Source organism: Planococcus citri, chromosome 4 (genome assembly GCF_950023065.1).
Source record: "Planococcus citri chromosome 4, ihPlaCitr1.1, whole genome shotgun sequence".
Taxonomy (NCBI): domain Eukaryota; kingdom Metazoa; phylum Arthropoda; class Insecta; order Hemiptera; family Pseudococcidae; genus Planococcus; species Planococcus citri.
This window is the reverse complement of record NC_088680.1, coordinates 2,711,460-2,736,168: the sequence shown is the minus strand read 5'-3', so window position 1 is coordinate 2,736,168 and position 24,709 is coordinate 2,711,460. Positions and strand designations below refer to the sequence as shown.

At 35.6% G+C, this 24,709-nt stretch overlaps 2 protein-coding genes across 2 annotated transcripts; both read right to left on the bottom strand.

Annotated features, from left to right (window-relative positions):
* Positions 1 to 2,602: 2,602 nt before the first annotated feature.
* On the bottom strand, positions 2,603 to 15,756 carry LOC135842810 (uncharacterized). The gene is made up of 2 exons (XM_065360454.1): positions 15,604 to 15,756; positions 2,603 to 9,951 (listed from the first exon to the last, which is right to left on the bottom strand). The coding sequence occupies exon 2, from the start codon at positions 9,922 to 9,924 to the stop codon at positions 7,891 to 7,893; it is 2,034 nt and encodes a 677-aa protein (XP_065216526.1). The 5' UTR covers positions 9,925 to 9,951; positions 15,604 to 15,756; the 3' UTR covers positions 2,603 to 7,890.
* A 4,969-nt stretch (positions 15,757 to 20,725) lies between these two features.
* LOC135843456 (uncharacterized) lies at positions 20,726 to 21,310 on the bottom strand. Its single transcript, XM_065361355.1, has one exon. It carries the CDS (start codon positions 21,308 to 21,310, stop codon positions 20,726 to 20,728), a length of 585 nt encoding a protein of 194 aa, XP_065217427.1.
* Between the last annotated feature and the right edge of the window lie 3,399 nt (positions 21,311 to 24,709).

Here is a 24,709-nt window from a genome sequence, read left to right as displayed (position 1 = left end):
TGGTGGTTTCAAATGGTTTTGAAGCTTCCAGCTAATTCTTGGAAATTTCAATTTTCCAAAAAACACCATACGACCTCTCAAAAAGTGGCTGGAGGCTCCAAAACCACTTGAAATCCACCATCAGGCGACTTCGTAGCGTATTAAAATTAAATTGCAGAATGAATTTTGACTTTCCATCTCCGTTTGATGAAATTTTTAGGAAATTTGAAGTTTCAAAAATCTACTGGAGGCTCCAGTAATTTTCAAAAAATCGCTGAATGCCCCAAAACGACTTGATTTTGTGCAAGTCCTATGTTGGAACGCAAATCTGCGATTTCGGCTGACCTGTCAATCAAAATTTGAGTACAAGGGCTAGAAAATATGTTCCTTAGGACTCCCCCTTTAAGAAAAAAGTTGTCACGGAGGATCGAGGGGGGTGCAATTTATCCTTAAGCAGGCTCCCCGACGATCAATATCGGTCTGATTTCAAAATTAAAAAAAAAAAAAAAATGGGAACCGCGAGAAGAACCGCGGTTCCTATGCATAAAGAACCGCAAAGAAGCAATTCTATTACAAAAATCATAGAATCGCAATTTGAGAACCTCGATTCTTTTAGCCTGAGAACCGCAACATCCCTGGCAGTTTAAGATGCAAAGGGCAAATGGCAGAGTTTCAGCTAAGAGGAATAGAAGTTTATTTGTGGGAGCCTGAGTCATTCCCAAAGAGGATACTTGGCGGCCATTTCAAGAGTTGACCAACTCATAGGGTGAGTCACCCTTCCTAAGAGGTCACTAATTCACTATCCTTCTGAAATCAAAGTGCAGAAATTATGGGTAATTACCACGTAATTTACCACCTCTAAATTTGGTAATTTGTAATTTTCAAGTGGAGCGCCCCGATGTGCAAGCGTGTCCGTAAAAATCGGACACAACGGTATACAAATCCAGTAAAACGGACACTTTGTGTCTGTACTTCAGAACAATACCTATTGTTTAGTGAAGAACAGACACGATGTGACCGCAGAGCGTTCACAATGTGACCGTCTGCTGATGGAATAGTTGCCTATATATACGAGTATAGGGGGTATGCACCCCCTCCCACCCTTATATATTGAGTATTTGAATTCGAGGACAAAATAATTCTTTAATTTGCCGACAAAATCATCGTTAGGTACCCTCAAAATTGTTAGGTATGTTTTTCAAAAGCTTTTGCCCTCGTTTTGCGCGAGTCAATTTGGTTTTTTTCGTCACTCTAAAAATTTCAAGAAACCACTGATGAAATTTTAAAAAAGGTAAGATCAGAAAAACCTAATTCTTACATTAAAATTGATGTTGTTCCATCATCTACGGAGTTACAAATTCAAGAAACTTATAAGTGAATTTAAAAAATGTGGAGATCAGAAAAATTGAATTTTTTTATTAAAATTGATTCAAATCACAAATTTTTCAAAAGTTTTCCTTCCCTTTGCTTGGGCTATTCAAGATGCTCCTCTCAAAAATTTCAAGAATTGAAAAATTCAAAAATTGAAAGGAAAATTTCAGAAATAGGTACTCTTAATTAATATTTAAACTATTTGAAAAGTGCAAATCTTTCATTGTTTTTGAACAGAGTCACTAAATTGTGCTCTGCTGAAAATGTAACATTAAACATCACAAAAGTGGTCATTTTTTCATAAAGTTTTTGCTCTTACTTCGCTCAAGCAGTAATTTTGCCTTTTTTCCGATGAAATAATCATTCATTTTGAAGGAATTTCAGAAAATTACCTAAAATTTCGATTTTTTGTGTCTAAAAATCTACACTCCACTGGTGTTTAGCTCACCAAAATTTTAATTTTTTTCAGAAAACCCACAATTTTCTTTGTTTTTTTTTCAAAAAAATATTTCATCCTCGTAAACGCATCACAAGCTACTTAAACACACCTCAAAAAATTTAAAAAATTATTTGCTACACGCACATATTTTTGGGGGAATAAATTACTCGAAATTGATCAAAAAAAATTATCTTCTTGAATGAGGCTTGATGGATATATATGCACAATTTGATGTATATTTCTGAACCAGCACTAGTGGCGTGCTCCTATAAACGAAGTAGAGAAACATCCCTCATAGGTATCAATCAGTTGTGAGGGGTAGGAGGAAATCAGCAGCAACTTAACCAAACATCCGAGAGAAAGTAGGTATTTAAGATGCACAGAGGAGACAGACAATGACATTTCTGTGCAACAACAACGTACCTGCTACCTGCACAGGCTGCACCTACCCCCGCTACCTGCACCTACCCTAGAGGAATTTATCTTTCTGTTCATTGTAGTTCTTGCACAAAAGAATATTTTCTTTTGTTTGACTACATACCAGTAAGAAATACTATTGTGATAAAAGAAGAAGCATGCCATGTGGAATAGATTGCCTACACATTTGCATTAGGAGAAACACAAAAAACGGACACAATGTGTCTGAAAAAGCAGACACAAGCAGTCACAAATCCGCGGACACTGCAGACACATTGTGTCGACGTTTTTGCACATCGGGTCAGTGTAGCCACTTCAAGTCCATTTTTCGACACCATAAGAAATGAAACAGCTAGACGACAAGTTGGGGTGAAATCAAACATTTACACAAGTACGTACATATTATAAGTTACGTATTTATTACGAATTGATATTTAATAATGAACAAAAATTATGTACATGCTTAAGGTAAGGTATCTAACGTGTAAATTATGTACAGATCTGGCTTATTTTAGGTATACCTATACTTATAGTACCTATACTAAGGCCTGGAATAATGTCGTTAGTAATCGGTATGGCCAAATAAAACCCAAACCTGTTAGCTGTTACAATCACTTTTCATAAATAGTATATTACTATTCAAGAGTCAAACTGGAATTATTACATATTTTGTGCATTTGCTTCACTCGCTTTGCTCATTCAGCAATCAGATGCACTCAATATGTAATTCCAGTTTGATTCTTGCATTGTAAGATATTTTTCATAATAAACGCAATGAAACAAACCGATTTACGTACATAATTAACAAAATACTTGATTGCTTTTCTCAGTTTTCTCCTTACCTAGGGAAGGAGAAAAGCAACCAGGGAAGAAAAAAGTATGGTTGCTTTTTTCCTTCTCTTGGGTATTTTTTTTTCACCAATCATTGCGCGTTAAAAAACATAAACAAGTTGGGAAAAAATACATTCAACTGTATTGGTATGGTTTTTTCAATGCTAGTTTGAACTCGTTGTAATTCTAGCATTTCTCAACATTTATTGAGTGTGTTATACCGACGTTTCATTGCATGTAAGTATTATGAAAATTAAATTTGCTGGAAAACTTATCGAACTTGCCTGTAATTTATCCAAAAATTAATTATCACCAGGGGTGCTAACCTTAATTATTTTAATTACGATTACGGTTTCACTCCAATTTTTCCTTGAAATTTTTCGGTTTTCGGTTCGGTTTTGGTTTTGAAATTCAAAATTTCGGTTTTTGGTTTCAGTTTTGATCTTATGTACAAAAATTTCAGTTTCAGTTTCGGTTTTCGGTTTTTTTCGGTTTTACATATTTTTTTTAAAATTTCTTCAAAATTTTTTAATCTCAGAAAACAAATTGTAGTCATGTCATAATAATTCTAAAAAAAGTATATCTATATATTTTTCAAGAATACTAATTAGTAAATTTACCAATTTCCCTGGATTTCGTGTCACAAAAGTCAAAAATGTGAAAAAATCCCCCAAAAAAAATTGAAAAAACTGAAAAAACCCAAACTGAAAACCGAAAAAAACCGAAATAAATTATATCGGTTTAGGTTTCAGTTTCACTCACTCTGCTTCATTAATAAGGTTATGGTTTTTTACGGTTTTTAAAAAAACCTATGAAATTTCGGTTTTTGTTTTCAGTTAGGGTTTGAAAATGGCTAAAATGATGGTTCTTGTTTGGGTTTCGGTTACGGTTTTCGGTTTTTTGCGGTTACGGTTAGCACCCCTGATTATCACCTTTTATTCATAAAGCTATGAACTTTTAAAATTAATCGGAGCTTTTTTTTTTAGGAAGAATCACACATTTACGCAACAGGCGATTGAAGTTGCTGGAAAAGTTAATTTTGACTTTTTGAATTTTGTTTTTTGGAAATAGTTTTGCTAGTTTTGGGTTTTGGGTAGTGATTTTGGTCTTAATCGCTTTGTCTGTGAAAAATACATAAGGTGCACCGGGGGAAGTCCGAATTCGGGGTAAGTCAGAAAAACTGCTCTAGCTCTTAGAGGCTTATATCTGCCGAAGCGCTACCCAGGGGTAACTTGAGGGTACTACCCCTACTTCATCACAGCATAAAAAATTTCGCGACCCAGTTTCATTTTACAGGCTTTTGATTGGTTCTTTTTTAGTTGCTGTTTTGAATTTGATTTCAAATTGTAACCAATGTTTTTCAAACTGCTTTTTACCTCAGAAGAAATCATCAGTAAAAGTGATATTATAAGTGAAAGTATTCCTAAAACAATAATGTAAAACCCCAAGTATTCAATTTTTTTAAATTTTCAATTATTCATTATTTATATCGCTTTTTCTGACTTACCCCCTAAATTAGTGCTATGGGGTAAGTCAGAAAAGTGAACATTGACAACTAGGATTCGACTTCATCGATTTGTAATACATAGAATGATATGTTTTCGAGGTCGTAGAATCCGAATCTGAAGTTATTTTTTTTGTTGGAGTGGGGGGTGAGGCGTGGGGAGGGGGCAATTCCAAATTTTTCCTACATTATTGTGTAATATGTCGATTGATATGTTTTTGAGGTCGTAGAATCCGAATCTGGAGTTATTTGTCATTTTTTTGGTAGGAGTGGGAGGTGAGGCGTGGGGAGGAGAACATTTCAAATTTTTCACACATTATTGTGTAATATGTCGAATAATATGTTTTCAAGGTCGTAGAATCCGAATTTAGAGTTATTTTTTGGTAGGAGTGGGGGGTGAGGCGTGGGGAGAAGAAAATTTCAAATTTTTCACACATTATTGTGTAATATGTCGAATAATATGTTTTCAAGGTCGTAGAATCCCAATTTAGAGTTATTTTTTTGGTAGGAGTGGGGGATGAGGCGGGGGAGAGGGAATATTTCAAATTTTTCCTACATGATTGTGTAATATGTCGAATAATAATTATGTTTTTGAGGTCCTAGAATTTGAATCCGGAGTCATTTTTTGTGGTGAAGGTGGAAGAAGGTGAGTCGTAGGTTCGTATGGGTGGGGGATTTCAAATTTTGCTTATATTATGGTGTAATACGTCGATTGATGTTTTCAAGGTTGTAGAGTTCGAATCTGGAGTTGGTTTTTTGGTAGAATGAGGAAAGTAAAAAATTCCAAATTGGGTTTTTATTTATCTCAATGTTTTCTTATACCACGGATGTTCAAAGTTGACAGTTTTTTATGTAAAATCAGAATTCAGAACATGTTTCATGTTTTGAAAAGAAAAATGCTATACAATCAGGCAATATCATGTGTTCTTTTCTGCAGGATGATCTCAGATGTGTATTTTGGAGTGGTGTTACTATGTTTTGGGGATTTTTTGTTTTGTTTTCTCAGAAGATGATTATTTTTTCTCCTTACATGAGTTTTTCAATTTTTTACAAATACATTTTTGTACTCTACAATAAATTGTCAGATGAATTGTTTTTCTGAAGTTACCACAATGACAGCCAAAATGCCATAATAGGCAGGAGGGGGAGATTTCTACAAATCGCCATTTTCATATACATCCGTGTTTTTGAGCGGAAGGTATTTCAAATACTTAATCATTAGTTAGCTCATTTCATTACTGTTCCAACTTGCACGGGGCACAGTAGGCCACAACCCCCCTCTCCCCAAATGTATTTGAACAGCACTCAACCCTGAAAACTAGCTCAAGATTTGAATTCTGCGACCTTGAACACATATCAATCAACATGTTACACAATATTATAGGCAAAATTCGAAATTTCTCCTCTCCCCTTGCCTCGCCTCCTACCACTGCAAAAAATAACCCCAGATTCGAATTATACGACCTCAAAAACATATCAATCGACATATTACACATTAATATAGGCAAAATTTCTAATTTACTCTATCTCCCCTTGACTCACCTCCCACCCCTACAAAAAAAATAACTCCAGATTCGGATTCTACGACCTCGAAAACATATTACTCGACATATCACATGATAATGTAGGAAAATTTTGAAATTTTTCCTCTCCCCATGCCTCACCCCCCACTCCTACTGAAAAAATAACTCCAGATTCGGATTCTACGACCTCGAAAACATACTATTCGACATATTACATGATAATGTAGAAAGATTCTGAAATTTTCCCTCTCCCCACGCCTCACCCCCCAATCCTACAAAAAAAATAACTCCAGATTCGGATTCTACGACCTCGAAAACATATTATTCGACATATTGAGCATCGATCAGGGTCGAATCCTAAAATCACCAATTAATTTTGTAGATTTTCTGACTTACCCCACTTTGGGGTAAGTCAGAACAAGTTACATTTTATTCGATTGTGCGAAAGCTACTGTGACAATCGCGCTGAAATTTTTACCATAGGTTAAAAACCCTTATGGGAACCTACGTACCAAATTTCAGCCATATTGGTTCATTAGTACGAGAGTAACAGCTGATCAAAGTTGAAATTGTGAAAAAACGTTCTGACTTCCCCCGGTGCACCTTAAGAAAACAATTTTTCCCGGATAGTCGAGCGATTATTGGCAGAGATATGATGGTGGTCGGAATTAGGGCACCTTTCCCTTACAGGTACGGGTTTGAAGCCCTTGTTAAAGTAGAACGCCAAACGAACATAATGAAAGTCTAATTTGCTGGATTCAATGATTTTTCATGGAATTGCAATAATTTGAAAATTTAGGCGATTTTTCGGAACTTCTTGTTACCTAAGTGAATGGGGGGGGGGGGGTGTAGCGGAGAAATGTTTGTTCTTATTTTGAATTCAATGCTCTTTAGAATGTTGAGGAAAGTGTTACCTATTAACAGAGGAGACAAGTCCACCAAAGTGGTGAAAATGTGACCATGGTTTTTTCATTTTTCATAAACCGAGCCGATTTTTTGTACCCCAAAACTTTTTTCATCTAATATTTTGATCCGGTGTTTTTTAGAATGCCGAGAAAAGTGTTACTAAAGAAGAAGACAAAGTCCAAAGAGCAGCGAAAAGCATCTCGTTAAATGTTAAATGTATTTTTGTGCAATATTGCTACAATTTTTAGCTGTTTCCCGAGGGGGTCCACATTTGTACTAATTTTTGCTGCTTGTTTAAATTTCAAATTTCTCTATGAGTTTTGAACACTTGAAAAAAATGCATGAATCGACTGTGATGTAATTGTTTATTTGCTTAAGGTCCAGTTTATTATTATTTTTGTGTGCATCTGATTTTAAAAACCAATGTGTAAAAAATTATGATGTGATATTCCTCTAATAAACTTGCCCCACCCCGCCAGCAGGTTGGGGACTGCGGAACGCAGAAAAAAAAGATATAGGTACCTACCTACCTACCTACCTATTGCAAGATCTTACATCTTAGTTGTACGCTTCAAAACCAAAAGCAATGAACGACGACAGCTTAGTCAACCACGTAAATAGACTACATACGTAAGTAGTACATAGAAGGTAGGTACTAGGTAGGTAGGTATAGAGACATACTCACCGACATTCTGGTACATGCGGGTATTATGTTAGTTTTTATCGAAACAAATGCGAGCTCGGATATTACCTATGGAATCAGGTTCCATTTTGAAGAACAGTTGAATGAGTGGGTAAGTAAGTAAGTAAGTACCATATGTAAGTACCTACGAAGCTAGATTGAATGGTTTAAGTACGGAACATTGTGTAGGCAAAGAGTGACGCTTCATAAGTAACCCTGAAAGCTGCGGTGACGTTTTCTAATGCGCTGTTGGTATTAAAGTCTTGTTGAAGATTGAAGTATCGTTGCTAAAGCGGAAGCTGGCGGCGACTGAAATTGTTTTTTGGGACGAAAGATTAATGCCCAACATTAAGTAATACGGTTGGGTCATGGGATATTCGGATGAATTTTTTAATGGCAAATATAAATCAATGATTTGATTCAATGCCGTTTCGGGATTTCCGGCGTACTTCGTTTCAATGAAAACGTAGGCTGAAGTCAGATTGGTAAGAAGTAGATCCAGTTTCACATAATTAGGCTGGTTATTTGTGTTTTTAGGCCGAATAGGCGACACAGTACGTACTTCTCGATAGCAGTTGATACCTGCGCGACGAAAAATATCTCTAAGGATCTCCTTCAGATCCTCTTCTTCAAAACGGGGAATTCGAGGCATCACTATTGCGCATAAGTTGTTCAAAGCGTCCGTCATATCTTGCAGTTGGATCTCGCATTCCTCAACTTTTAATAGCGTCAAACCCTGTAAAAACTGCCTCTGAAGCTTTATCTCCTCATCTTCCTCCGTGTTACTTCGGTAAATGGTTAGATACTGTAATATATCTTCATGAATCTCGCCATTAGGTATGTCTACAGTACAATGAGTTGAGTTTGTTGAAAGGATTCTCAAATATCCCAGATCGAGAATGAAATTAAAAAATAAGGATACTTCATACGGGCCAACAGATTTCATGTATTCTGTTTCGATGATGTCTTTCAAAAGGAGAATGTCGCTTACTTGGAGTACTTTGACATTTTCTATCACAATACTTTTGCCATCGACAAGATCGTGTACGTGCCTTCTTATTTCATAAATACGTAAGGCTTTCCAAAAATTCATGATAGTGCTGCTTTCTTCACTCCAATACCGGCCAATTTTTTGTTGAGTCAAGAACCTCCTTATGGACCTCGGCGCGTATATGCTGCAGTTATTATTTGTACCTGCTAGGTAGCCTTTGTAATAGTTATCCACAGTTTCTCTTGTAGAGTTCGTTGAATTGAGGGGTGAAATTTCGAGTAAGCGGTCAACTTCTGTCGAAGTAAAACCAAAGTATGGCCAGAAGTCATCGTTTCTGGCGAAAAGATAACGACGCAGGGGTACGGCCGAAATCAGTCCCGCACTTCCATAATACGTGACCCCTGTGATTACTGATAATTGCAGCTTCTTAGCCTGAGATTTCAAACCGCGCGTTAACATATTTATGAAAGGGTTGAGAACAGAGGTGATTACTCCAGCATCCTTCAAATTTGATCTTAAAACTCCTTGAAGGAGTGTATCAAATTCGTCAATCAACACAACTACTGGGCGTCTGAAATGCTGATATAAATAGGTTATAAGATTCGCCAGACCAAATTCAACACGACCTGAATGCGTATCAGTTTGTGGGTATTCACCCATATTCCTCCAGTATTTAACCATCAGTTTTTCTTGATCGTTTAGACGGGGGCTACGCATAAGATATTCGTGTGGGCTGTAGGCATTGTGCAAGGCCAATTTGCAATGTTCCGCTACATCCTCGGCATTCTTTACATCCGGAGAAGCTATTAAATCCAGGTAAATTACAGGATACTTTCCAAAATGTTCCGTCATAAATTCCACATCTTTAGAGATTCCGAATTCTCCAAATTTGTGCTTTCCAGTGAAAAGTTTGTAATTGGGTGTGTTGGTGACTTTATCTGGATTTTCTGCAATCGGTAAGCCGGTTTCGCTGTCTACTTCTATTTCAGAAAATGCTGCAATCATCTTTAAATTGGTTGTTTTGCCAAAACGTTTTGGCATGGTTATTAGGACTGGGCCTTCCTCGCCACTGTATTCTTCATCAAACAGAATTTTTAATAACGCCGTCTTGTCCACATGATATTTACTATCCCCCCTCGCGTAAAACTGTGAGCCGAAGGAATGTAGCGTGGATGGTTCTTGTTGAAAATGTGTAGCATTTCGGGAACACGAGGAAGCTGGCTGCAGTATTGTGAGAGGTATGATTGAGACTACGAACAGAGTCCGTATTAGGCGCTTCATTTTAGGTAAGTAGGTACTGCGGTAAACCTAAGAACATAAAACGAAATACACATGCAAGATCAGATATCGAATACCTATCCTCAGTTACCAACTTATACTACTTAGGTAGGTGATAGAATTTTATAAAGAAAATACATAACTATTTCCTCTCACATTTGGCATAAGTAAACGTAGACAATATTACGTTCTTGATTTTTAGAAGTGAGCGATATACGAGTATAACCCCTTTCTGGCCCACCTCGCAAATGAATTTTTTGTATTTTTGGCTGTTTACAGCGCGTGAACAAATTGTATGAGCCCCGTGTGGACCTTATCAACGATAGAGCACATATCTAAGTACGTATAGATACTAAAAATTACTCGCGGACGGACTGCGATTAAAAAGAATATTATGAAAAATTCTTATCAGCAGATCTCGACCAGATTTCATCTTGTAGATTAAAAAATGTTTCCTGGAAAATTAAATGAGGAAAGATAAAATGGAATTTATTCGAGCTAGTGCGATTAAAAAGAATATCATGAAAAAATTCTTATCAGCAGATCTTGACCAGATTTCAATGTAAATTGAAAGTATCTCTCGGAAAATGAAATAAGGAAAGATTAAATGGAATTTACTCGAGCTGCTGTGATTACAAAGGATAATACCTATTATGAAAAAATTCTCATCAGCAGATCTCGACCAGATTTCAAACCATAAATTAAAATTATCTCTTGGAAAATGGCATAATTACGAGTAGGTGCCTACCTAATTAGTATTTATTTTATTTTATTTTACTTTTTAGGTCTCTCCAACAGCTAAAGCCAATTACAGGAGAGACCATTTACAATTAAAGAGATAAGACTATGATTTGCTCCAGAGAAACAAGTTTGAGAAATACGAAAATACAAAAGCAAGCAAAAAGGAGAAAAAGAACAAAAGAAACATCTATAAATGTAGTTCTTCCTATCTAAAGTATAACACCAAACAGAAGAAATACTTATAAAAAAGAAAAAACAAAAAAAAAACATAGAAAACCAAAAGAAAAGATACAGAATATGAAATGGTTCACAAACAGCTCCCATTGCACGGATGCACCCCCACTCCCACTCCCATGCCATCCTCACCTCACGCCTGAAAGCAGACCTACCCATACTAAAAATATCAGCATCTGCACACCTACAGAGGAAAGCGTCAGAGATACCCATGATGTTGTTCATAAGAGATACCTTCATCCGAAATGTGTTGTAATTGTTGAAGGAGAATATTTTTTTCTGCCTGGAGTGGATTTTTGGGGCCCAGAAAGGTTACTGTCATTTATGACATGTTGCAGTGGATGAGATCATATAGAAACATTAATGCAATTGTTTCTCTTCTTTTTTCTAATGGATCCACTTCAAACCCTTCCAAAAGCTCTTTTTGTGATAGGTCATAAGTATAATAGGTATTCAAAAGTCTTTAGATATAGGTATTTCAAAAATCTAGTTTGAATTTTTTCAAGCTCTTTTATAAATTTTTTAGTATGAGGGAACCAAACTAGTACACCAAACTCCAGAATTGACCTTATGAAGGAGAAGTATAGGACTTTGAGTGTACTTATTCTCTTAAAGTGCACCGAGTTTCTGACAACAAAATAGGCCATCCTCCTTGCCTTTGCTATCACAATGTTAGTGTGATATTTGAAAGTAAGTCCCACATCAAGGTTTATACCCAGGTCCCAAACAGTAGTTAAACAACAGAGTTCTTCCCCACTAACTGTGTATACTAATACTCCAAAAGAGTTTTTTTTTTTTTGAGTAAATGTCATTGTTGCACATTTAGAAATAGTAAGGGGCAGTTTGTTCTCAATACTCCATTTTACAAACATATCCAAATCTGCTTAAGACCCTCACAATCCTTTATATCTTGGATTTTCTTGTATATCTTAGCATCATCAGCAAATAGCTCTATTTCAGAATTACCTATCACAGATGGAAGGTCATTTACAAATAAAAGAAAGAAAAGGGGACCCAAGTTGGAACCCTGGGGAACACCCGATGGATAGGAGTAAATACTAGATATTTTATTTTTGTAAGAGACATATTGGGTTCTACCATTAAGATCCCGACAAACCACCTCGACACAATCTTGAAAAAAAAATAGGGTCAAGTTGACTCAAATTTTAAGTCAAATTTGAACCAATTTATTTCCTTTTCATCATTTTTTTCGGCATAAAATCGACCTATTCTCGAACATTATCGTTATAAAATTGACCCAAATTTACCATCAAGCATTTTTCGTATTGAGCATCGCCACATATTTTGTGTCGATAATTTGAAAAGTGTGTGTAGTTTTTCAGTCGATTTTTCAACACTTTTTTGTGATTTGATGCAAAATTGCCTCAATATCTGTGTCAATGGTTTTGAGTACATTCTATCGACACATTTTTCTGATCAATTTTGTGTCGAGCTTATGAAAAACGACCTTAAATCTTCAGAAAATTGCTCTTCATATTCTAGTGCATATTAATTGCAATTACATATTACATTGTGAATTGATATTTAAGATGATTTGATGGGGAAAATCCCTGCACCTCGACTCTTTCTTGACTCAAAAATTGGATCTAGATGACCCCTTAGGAATGAAGCAAAATGTTATAACACTTCTTTTCTCCAACTTTGAAGTTTTTTGAAAAACTACTTATAGTTTTTGCTACACACTTTATCTGCGAGTAGTGAATTGATGTCAGCGATGAATAATTGATGTCTATTTTTTATCAATTTTTGGTCTACTTTTACTACTACTGTGCTGTTAATCAACCATAAAATTTTGAAGCGATTTTCATACTATTTTCATTTCTCAGCAAAAATGAGTCAAAATCAACTCCAACTTCAATGTGCAGAAAAATGTTTATATTTTTAAGAAAAAAATTGATGAAAAATTGATTCAAATTTTGAAGCTTAAAAAAACAATTGACTACAACAGCACAAATATGCATTAATTTTTAATCAATTTTCACGCCATTTTCATTTCTAAGTGATAATCGGCTTAAAATCAACTTCAACTTTTATGTGCTAAATTAATGTCTATTTTCAAGGCAAAATCGATAGATATTTCAAATCAAGTTTTCATAGTCTTTATCATTTTGACAAAAAATTGATGAAAAATAGATCCAACTTATGATTTAAAAAGTAATCAATTTTTCTACCATTTTGCAACAATTTTGAATCGGTTTTTTACATATTTTCATTCGAGCAAAACATTGGTAAAAAATCGATCCAGCATTGAAATTTTAAAAAAGGCATCGATTATGATACCACAAATTTAGAACAATTTTTAATCGATTTTCACATCATTTTTATGACTTGGTAAAAATCGTCCTATAATTGACTTCAACTTTTGTTTGCATAATTTATGCCTATAGAGAAAAAAAAATCAACAAACATTTGCAGTCAAGTTTAGGTCCTCAGCAAGAAATCGACCTAAAATCGATTTGAATTTTCATCATGAAATTGTGATCGATTCAAGTACTACAATAAAGGATGATTTGGGATCAAGTTTCCATCAATCTTACATTTTTAAAAAAATTGTTGAAAACTATCAGTCGATTATTTTTATATTTTTTGTCAATTCTCAAAATCGTCAAAAAAATGATCAAAAATATTTGCCGATTTCTACTCGATCAAAACTCGACCTCAAACTGAAAGTCTAGATGGTTTGTCGGGATAAGACCAGAACAAATTACCTACACAACTCATTAGAGAAACCAAGTCTGGCTAGTTTTTGAATCAGTATCCTATGGCTGACACTATCAAATGCTTTTTTAAAATCTGTATACATTGCATCTACTTGAGCACCACCATCTAGGGAGCTTAGACTATATTCGACAAAATTCATTAAATTTGTGTTGATTGATCTACCCTCAACAAAGCCATGCTGGTTCCGTGAAATAATATTCTTAATTTTAGGATATAGCCTGCCATATATCACCATTTCAAACAGTTTTGCCGGCGTAGGAATTAATGAAATAGGCCAATAGTTTATAACATTTCCTGATGCCTCTTTTTTAGGAACTTGCTCTTCTGGATTATCAAATTGAATATATAGGTAAGGGGCTCAATCAGAAAATCTCCCACTCCTTTGTAGACATACGAGGGTACATTGTCTGGACCTAGTGAGTGTTTAATTTTGAGCTTTGAGATGGCAAGATCAACTTCTGTCACATTTATGTTTTTGATACTAAGGTAGGTACCTACTCCTGGGAGGGTTGAATCACACACTATGTTGTCAATATTATCATCTTTTAAGTATATGTATAAACTGACTGAAAGAATTCGGCAAATGAGTTAGCAATGTCGCCTCCTTGTCTCTCTATTCCATGAATATCAACCATAATATCAACAGAATCATTTTTAGAGATTCTTTTTGCATTTACCTCTTTCCAAAAATTTTGAGGATTGGCATTATAGTTCTGTTCAAGTCTAGAATTATAGTCCTCAAGAGCAACTTTAGTCATATTTTTTGTTTCCTTTCTTAGGCTTTTAAACTCCTTCTGGTGCTCCAGCAGGCCAGTTTTAATAAACAACTGTCTGGACCTCTCCTTATCTTTCAATTTTTTAATAATCTCCCGACTGAACCAGGGGGGATATTTTGGCCCATTTCCTTTTTTCTTTCCCCTAAAACACAGTACATTGCAGGAAATTATTTCACCAATTACATTTGAGTAGAATTTCTCTGCCTGATCTACCTCAGTTAATTGGTATAAGTCATCCCACTTGAAGTCCCTAAATGCACAGTATAGTATAGTCCCAAAAAGTCAGCCTTGGCAAAATTTAGCCTCAAAAAATCCTTGGAGCTAAGCTTCTTAGCTTTTGGAACTCTGAGGTGGGGTATTTTAACCAATAGGGGAGGATGGTGTGAATCTTCTCTGTCTAAGAGGGACTCTCCTCTCTGTACAGAGACCAGGGGTAGACTGGTGATGACAAGATCCAAAAATTTGTCATGAGTGTTTGGGACTGTGTTCACCTGTTCAAGTTGACTCACCTGAATGAATTCAAGCATGTCTCGGACTTTACTGTAATAGGTGTGCAGCTGAGATTGCCTATACTCCGATATGTTAATATCCTAGTATAATTTTGTTGCACTGGCAGAGAGTTGGGGAGAAGGAAAATCGAATTTCATCACTTTCATTGCTGATGAAAAGATAAACCACAAACTAGGTACCTACCTTCATCTACACACACCTTGAAAAAGTGATTCACGTGTTTAATTGAATTTTTATTAAGTAGGTAACAGTTTTGCATTTCACTGTTCCAAAAGTATCCAACTTATGCTTCCTAACCACTGCGGACCTCCAACTCAAAGCTGGCAGTAAAAATTTCGATTGCATGGGTCACTTTGCGTCAAAATCCTTACAGGGTCGTTGTTGAAGTTCCCTAGTAGATAGGTACCGCCTACCTATAGTGGGTATCTATGAGTGTCAGCGTACCTGATACCTGCGTTAATGGGAAAATGTCGGTGCAAACTTTTCAAAATACCCAGTGATAATGAAAAATTTACCCAAGATTTTTTTTAAAAAGAAAAAAAAACAACAACACAAATTTCTCTCCCGTCCCATCCATTTGAGTTTTTAATATCATTAGCAATAGCGAATAAATTCCTGCTACATTCGAATAGATATTATGGTAAAACTAAAAATGATCGTTATTAATTATTATACATACCTAGTTGGAATTTAATAAAATACAAATTATCACTCTCACATTAACGAATTAATTCAGAGGTGTTTGAGAACATTATCCGCTAAGTACGTAAACAGTCACAACCAGTCGCTTAAAATGCGAATGGATTATTGAACTTAGCTAAATCGAATATCTTTCCATCGTATTTATAATCTGACATCTGTTGGTACATCGAGATAAGAATAAAAAAAACGGCTCCCCGCCACCTATCAATTATAATTATAACTGCGATTAAGAGAGATATCTTGTTGAAGTTACGATATCTACATTCCAAAGGAGCGGAACTATCCGGGACATTTGATGGAAATCTCCTCCGTCCTCCTGTAGCGAATTGCATGGCCATTTCAGCCAAGACAAACCAATACAATGTATTCCTGCAAGAAAATGGGGAGAGTGGAGAGTATCTCTCGCGAGTTGTATTGTATGGCTGAAATGAGCTGCGTAAGTCTAGGTTCGAGGGAATCTCATGAACTGTCCTGTGGGAATTTTGATGAATATGTATTTTTTCGCAGGGGTATGGGACGAGGCAAGGGGAGAGCAGAAATTTCAAATTTTGCCTACTCGTATATTATTGTGTAATATGTTGTTTGATATGTTTTCAAGGTCGCAGAATTCGAATATTGAGCTAGTTTTTAGGGTCGAGTGCTATTTAAGTATCACCGTTTGGGGAGGGGGGTTGTGGCCCACTGTGCCCCGTGGAAGTTGGAACAGTGATGAAATGAGCTATCTAATGATTATTTGCCTCACCCCCCACTCCTACAAAAAAATTACTCCAGCCGAAAACATATCATTCTGCATTATTTCACATCGATGAAGTTGAATCATAATTATCAATGTTCACTTTTCTGACTTACCCCATAGCACTAATTTAGGGGGTAAGTCAGAACAAGCGGTATAAAAAATGAATAATTGAAAATTAAATAAAATTGAATCCTTGGGGTTTTACATTATTGTTTTAGGAATACTGTCACCTATAATAATATCACTTTTACTGATCATTTCTTCTGAGGTAAAAAACAGTTTGAAAAATACTGGTTACAATTTGAAATCAAATTCAAAACGGCAACTAAAAAAGAACCAATCAAAAGCCTGTAAAATGAAACTGGGTCGCGAAAATTTTTATGCTGCGATGAAGTATGGGTAGTACCCTCAAGTTACCCCTGGGTACCGTAGCTCTTCGGCAGATAGGTACAAACCTCTAAGAGCTAGAGCAGTTTTTCTGACTTACCCGGAATTCTGACCAGTGTTGCCATTTTGGCATAATTATGCTAAATTTAGCATAAATAAAGTTCATGTAGCATTGAGATTTTCCATGATTTTCAAATCTAGCATCTAGCATAATGGTTAGCATAATTCCTTTTCATCAATTTTTAATTTTATCCTAAATGACCTAAAAGTTGGCAAAAAAATTAAAAAATAACATGATGACAGCTAATTTTCAAGCATAGACTGGTAAAGATTGGAAAATTTTTTAGCATAATGAATGTAGCATAATTATTTTCGCTTTCTGGCATAATTTAATTACCATACATTTTCTTTCAATCTAGCATTGAACAAAAATATCATCTAGCAACACTGATTCTGACTCCCCCCCCCCGTGCACCTTAAACAGAACAATATTTTAGAAATACGCATTAAGCAATAAGCAATACTCAAAGCATACAAAAAATGCAAATTTTTCACATTTTCTAAACAGAACTACTGGATTTTCAAAGTAATTTGATACTACAGTGCTCAGCATGTTAAAATTTTGATTATTGAGGCAAAATAAAAACTATTTTTTGATGAAAATTTTGAGAATAGATTGATGATTTTGTCGACAAAATTCAGTGAATGGCAAAACTTTTAAATTTCAGTTCATGTTTCTAGTTTTTAGTTTCAGTTTTATTTTTTTCAGTTCAAGTTTTCAGTTTTTTTTTTAGTTTCAGTTTTATTTTTTTATTTTTTCAGTTCAAGTTTTCACTTTTCAGTTTTCAGTTTAAGTTTTTCACTTTTTCTTTCTCATTTCAGTTCTAGTTTCAGTTTCAATTTTCCATCACTGACTAAAATAAAAAATAAAAACTAAAAACTTGAACTGAAATTGAAATGTAAAAAAAAGTTCTGCCATCACTGTTGGTAACACTGCTGAGAACTATGTATCAGAATTTCTCGCTTCGTTCTGTTGCATAACCTGTTTACTATCTTGCTATCCTCCATTATTGAATTTGCCATTCGCGATTCGAAATTTTTAAATTATTAATTTAAAGCTGTTCGTTGTTCGGTAATTAGTAGGTAATAATTTATAATTTGTTCTATTCGTTCACACGTAACTAGTGCTGATGCTGAAGAAGAGAACCCAACAAGTGAATGAAACGATTCGATGTAGATTATGTAGGTAGTTTTTTTTATTGTGTTCCCAATGGCGTCTCCGAGTTTGTTATTTGTTCGTATTTTCCCAAGTTCTGTATGGAATGTGTTTTTTAATCATTAATTTTCATGGTGATACGATATCCACGTATTCCGGTGAATTTCTCTTCTAGGTATATCTGATTTCGACGAGGTATCTTATCTTCTAAATTTTAATTGATTTACCTACGTGATGATTTCGACTTCGAAGACTTCGAGTTACTCGTGTTCGATGCTCTCCTTATCCACCGGAGATTAGTTGAAATCAGTGTAGAAACAGAAACAAATAGTATTTGGCATCGCTTCTTCTAGCACGATGTTGTATGTTTGAATTCAGGATTTGGCTAAATTCAATCACGATTGCGTAGTTTTTTGAAAAGCTATTGCAATTCCTTCACAGATTTTAAGAAGTCGTAAATATCGTGTTCTCATCAGATCCTTCTGATTCTGTGGCTGTGGATGTCGCTGATGATACCAGATTTGCTGCCGTGGACTTCGTGATCCTGTCTGGGTGAGTGAAATCAAGAAAATATCTCATTTCGTGCTCTAATTATTGGTATTTTTTAGTTTGCGTGTAATAATTTTTGAATTTACCTATTGATAAATAGTTGACTGTGATGCAATTTTTTGAAATTATTGTCCAATTACGAACGAATTCTGATACGATTTTGAATTTCGATGAGATTTATGATGTATTTTTCAATGCTGTGAAAATCATTTGAGCAATATGATTTCTGATGCCTATACATACTTTCAGCCATTGGCTATGAAAAAGGAAACTTACCAACTGTTCTGATCCTGAGTGGAAATATATTGCCTTTGGATACTATATTGTACTTGTACACTTGAAACTCCTAAATTTTTAAATGGAGTTTATAGGTACCTGCATTTCTTGGCTCATTTATTTCAATTTTGATAATATTTTGAGTTGAGTATTGATACAAGTGAGTTCATCATGTATATAAATAATTATTGACAGAAGGGTTTCTGATGAAATTTCTTGATTAACATAATGAAACACTCTTAAGACAGATTGAATCTTTTGAGTGAATTCGATTGAAATTATTTTGTTTGATTTGGGGTCCTAGACTCTAGAGGAGTGGGAAGAAGGCAGGTGTCAGCAAATTTTGATAATTTTGAATTGTTATGTGACTAATGATGAGCTTTTTATGCTGTGAAAATCACTCGATCAATTTTAATCCAAATGCGGGTTCGAGTGAGTCCAGGAAGGGAGAGGTTTGAGAAATTTTTCATGTCAACTTGGTTTCAGCCATTCGCAATGATGAAGAAAACTTACAGACTGTTCTGATTCTAATAGTGAGTGTAAAGATAGGTACTCATAATCGTATTTGAAACTCCTAAATTTTTAAATATGGAGTTCACCTGCATTTTTTATGGCATAGGTAGGTAATGGCTTTAATTTTGATATAATTTTGAATGATTGTTTTGAGTGGGTTCATCTCGCAATTAGAAGGGTTTCTGATGAATTGAAGATTATTAACTCAATGGAATGCTCTTCAGACAGATTGAATCGCTTGAGCAAGTTCGATTGAAATTGGTTTTGAGTTGGAGAAGGGGAAGGTGGTCAGCAATTTTTGATATCCTTCGAATGTACCTACTTGGTTTTATTTAGCCATTGGCTATGAAAAAAAAAACTTACCGACTCTCCCGAGTAATTTTTGATAGAGTTTATTTATTAGAGGGTTTAGGTACTCAACTGTTCTCTGGAGCTATATGAATCTGCCTGTATCCTTGTCCCTGCTGCTATTGCGAAAAGAATTCGCAAACGATGTTCATTTCTCATCATCATTCAACTAGAATCTCTTTGCAAACTCTGTAACCCATACACTTGTTCAAGAATTTTTGATACTTACCTATGTACTTGGTTCCGGCAATTGGCTCAAGAACTTATAAATGTGCTGACTGTTTTTTTGATCCCAAGTATGAAGTAAGAGTGTGTCATGTAGAAAGGAGTAGGCTATGCACATTTTTTTTGGTAGGTACATTTATTTCAATTTTTGATGACATTTTGAGCGATTGTTTGAACCGAGTTCATCTTACAATTGGAAGGGTGTTCTCAATGATGAATTACTCGAAAAATTTTGTTCTCATACACGTAAGATGAAAAATTCAACGCATTGAGTCGAAAATTACGACGACAACGAAGACGAAAAAAGCAACACGACTTTTCTGTACACAGATTTACAAGTGGACTGTATTTCACAACATTTACAAAAACATACATAAAACTAGACACATATAGACGTATTTCCACCCTTAACCAATCACGTTGCAGGGAGTAAAACTCATACCACCACTGCAGAACCAGATAGCGGAAATACCTACCAACTAGAAAACCAAAACAGACGACTACAAAAAATAACTACATAAAAACTACAAATATACGTGAACAAACTCCCCCCGAAGGAGGGTACATCCCTCCTTCCAAAGAAGATCGACGAAAAAATACGTAAAAAATTACATAATCAATTAAATTTAAGTACATACATTCTACTTTCTAGGCCTATTCAATAACACAAACAATCACCATCCAATAGCACGGCAAAATTTTCATAATTTATGTACAAATAATCTAGAATAAAATCAACAACCCAAAAATAACAAAATGTAGGTAACTTATTCTACAAACTATACATCACAAATTCGAGAAATTTTAATTACATTATCGAAACGGAAGTCAGGGTGTCAAAATAAACGACTAATCGTCCTTTGAAACATCTACCGGCAAAGCTACCAATTTTTGTACAGATGTACGACGCACTGTACCATTCCCTAACCTCACGCTCACGTTTCGAACAATACCCTTTTTATCAGGAAAAACATCAACGATTCTACCCATTGGCCAATTCATCACGCTATCATTCGGACTAGACACCAACACAACGTCACCTTTCGAAACATTTTCCATACGCTCTTTCCATTTACCACGCTGCTGTAGCTGGTTTAGATAATCGTGTCTCCAGGACACCCAGAAAGAATCTACAATCCTTCGCCACAGCAAATAACGTTGCTTTAAGGTGACTGAGCCATTGTCCAGCACTGGCGTTTCCAACAACGCCGACCCAACTAGGAAATGACCTGGAGTAACAGGTTCAACGAATTCATTAGTCAATCTATATGACAACGGACGCGAATTAAGTATCGCTTCAATTTTGCATAAGATGGTTGATAATTCCATCAACGAAAGTATTTGAGTCCCAATGGACTTCATTAATAGCGATTTTCCAGCCTTTACCGCGGACTCCCATAGTCCGCCTTGGTGTGGGCTACGAGGCGCGATCATTTTCCATTCAACACGATTTTCGATTAAATATTTATCAAGTTTGCTTTGCATTAAAATATTCCGAGCACCAACAAAGTTAGTCCCGTTATCGGAATAAATTAGGCTGGGAAATCCACGACGACTTACAAACCTTTCAAGCGCATTTAAAAACGCTTCGCTCGTGAGATCCTCTACGATTTCAATGTGAACCGCACGAGTCAAAAAACATACAAAAAAACAAGCATAGACCTTTACAACTTTACCTACTCGATGGTTTGTGCATTTAATACTTATCGCGCCTGTTAAGTCCACACCAGCTGTGGCAAAAGGCCGCGATATCGTCACTCTCTCTTTGGGTAAATCACCCATCAATTGTTCAACGAAATGCGCATCAAATCGTGTGCACACAATACATCGACGGACAACTTTCTTAATGATTGCTGCCAAGTTACCAATGACAAAAAAACGAGCTCGAACAAAATTATAAATAAACGATTTTGTACAATGGTAGTATTTTCGATGAGTATATTCGATGAACCTTTCTAGGTATAAAGACTTGGCGGCTATTATCACCGGAAACTTGGTATCGTAGGAGAAGTTAGAAGCGGCAAGATGACCCCCTGCGCGCATCAGTCCATCATGAGCAATAAAAACATTTAACGATAACAAACGACTTTTTCTCGGAATCGGATGTCCTTTCAATAAACAAAGATATTCTTTTTCAAAAAATTCCATCTGTACAAAACGCATTAAGGACCAATATGCGTAATCACGTTCCTGGATAGACAGTGACGAAACGATTGCACAAGGTTTAACAGAATGAAATGTTTCCATTGTCACTTGCTCACCCTTGGCAATAGCTCGACGCATCCAGACTCGCCATCGTAAAATCGTTACAAACCGAAGACAAAGAGCAGCAACCGATACCATTTTAAAAATCGACGAGCTTCGAAAGACAATTTCTGAGAAAGGTTTTCGAGTCTCTGCTAAAATAGACAAAACGGTACTTTCTTCTTTCATTTCGGGTACATCAATAGAGGGTTTAAACTTGGAGGAAACAAAAGATACAAAATTATCCTGCAGCCAGGGTGGACCAGTCAACCATAAATCAGATTTTAAAAGAGAATTCGAAGAAATTCCTCTAGTACCGAGGTCTGCGGGATTCATTTTACCATCTATATGAAACCACCGTTCTTTACATGTTACAGCTAAAATATTTGTAACTCTGTTTGAAACGAATACCTTTAGCTTGAGAGGATCGAGGTTGATCCAACTCAGGCCTACCATCGAATCTGAAAAGCAAAAATATTCCATTATCCCTAAATCTTTACGTAATTCAGCTATCATGCGCGATAATAACTCCGCGGACATCAATTCTAATCTATGAATGTGAACAGTTTTGATTGGCGCAATTCGATTTTTTGCACAAATAAATGACACATTCACATTACCATCACAATCTACAGAACGCAAATATACCACAGCACAATATGCGCGCGTTGAGGCGTCACAATAACCAATTAGCTGACGAGAAGCGATCTTATTCGAGGTAAAATAACACCTTTTAATCGAAAACGAGGACAATTGAACTAAATCATTACGATATTCTTGAAACGAAGTTGATAATTCATTTGAAACTGGTTCGTCCCAGCCTCTTCCCTCTTTCCAAAGTTCTTGAAGCATAATTTTAGCAATAACTGTGGTAGGTGCTAACATTCCGAGGACATCAAATATTTTTGAAACTTCAGAAAGTACAACTCGCTTAGTTATTACTTCTGGCAACGAATCTAGACAAATTTTGACACTCAAGGTGTCTGGCTGTGGGTACCAAATTAACCCTAATAACATGACGAATTCATTACCACCTAAACAACGATTATTTAAGGGTTCAATCAACGAGGGTTCAATATTCGATAAAAATTCCAACGAATTACTTTGGTATTTTAGAAGTGGAAAACCATATTTTGCAAGTGCTGCGTGTATTGATTTTTGTAGGCGAACCGCATCGTCAATATTTGCAGCACCGCTCATTAAGTTATCCATGTAGAAATCTTCTAAAATTGCCCTGGCCACCTCTGGATCATCAACTAACAACGCTTTACCGATTATTTCAAGACATTTTGTAGCCAGATAAGAAGCAGGGCCTACTCCATTGGTCAACGTATTGAGCTCAAATATTTTTATCAAGGAATTCAAAATAAATCGAAATAAAATCCTTTGATATTTGCGATCCTTTTTATCAATTAATATGCAACGGTAACGCTTTACCGATTATTTCAAGACATTTTGTAGCCAGATAAGAAGCAGGGCCTACTCCATTGGTCAACGTATTGAGCTCAAATATTTTTATCAAGGAATTCAAAATAAATCGAAATAAAATCCTTTGATATTTGCGATCCTTTTTATCAATTAATATGCAACGGTACATTCGATAAATGTCCGCTACAAAAGCAACGAGATGTTGGCGAAACCTCACGATATTTTGAGCCAAATTTGGCTGCAAAACAGGACCTTCTAATAAATGGTCATTTAAGGAGGTACCTGAGTTATCTACAAATGACGCATTAAACACTATTCGATCACTGGGACCACTGGGGGTCTCTTTAGAAACGATGTGATGCGGAATATAATAGGCTGAAGGATCAGGCGTCGAATTAATCTCACTCATATGACCAAGTTTTAAATATTCATCAAAAATTCTCACATACGATTCATGCTTCCTTTCAGACCTACGACGTTCACTATTAACCAACAAAGCTCGCGCCTTTTCAAACGACCCTTTTAAAGACAAAATAGACTCCTTTGTAGGAAGGCGAATGACAAATTTACCAGTATTTTCATCAATATGGTAAGTACTTTCGAAATGACCTTCAATTAATTCATGCTGCAATGATTTTTCAAGCTTATTTTCGGGTATATCATCGAGAGCATAAAACTTGTGAAATTGATTCGATAATTCAAGATTGGATAAACCGCAAAATTCGGTTGTTTGAATTACATATGCCGATTTTCTCGATCCTGAAATTACAAACCCAAAATGCGAATCCCTAAGACAAATGCCTTCCAAAAAATAACGTTTTTCCAACAAGCAAAATTCGACAAATTCATTACCCAACAACAGATCGACATGATCATAAGGTAAATCAAAATATTCGGCCAAATTATGATTAAAATTCGTTGCAATTTCTTTCAACTCATTTCTACATACTCGATAAGGAATTCGATCAATAACAACAGCCTCAATAGCAATTTGAAAATCAGTATACCTAGACTTTAAAATGCAACGAACAAACTTTTTCAATTCCACTGATTTGTCATTAATACCTACTAACACAGTGGGGTTATTGGCCTCATACATTTTCAACTTTAATCTTTCGCAAAAATCACGCGTAATCAAAGTACTCTCTGACCCTTGATCAA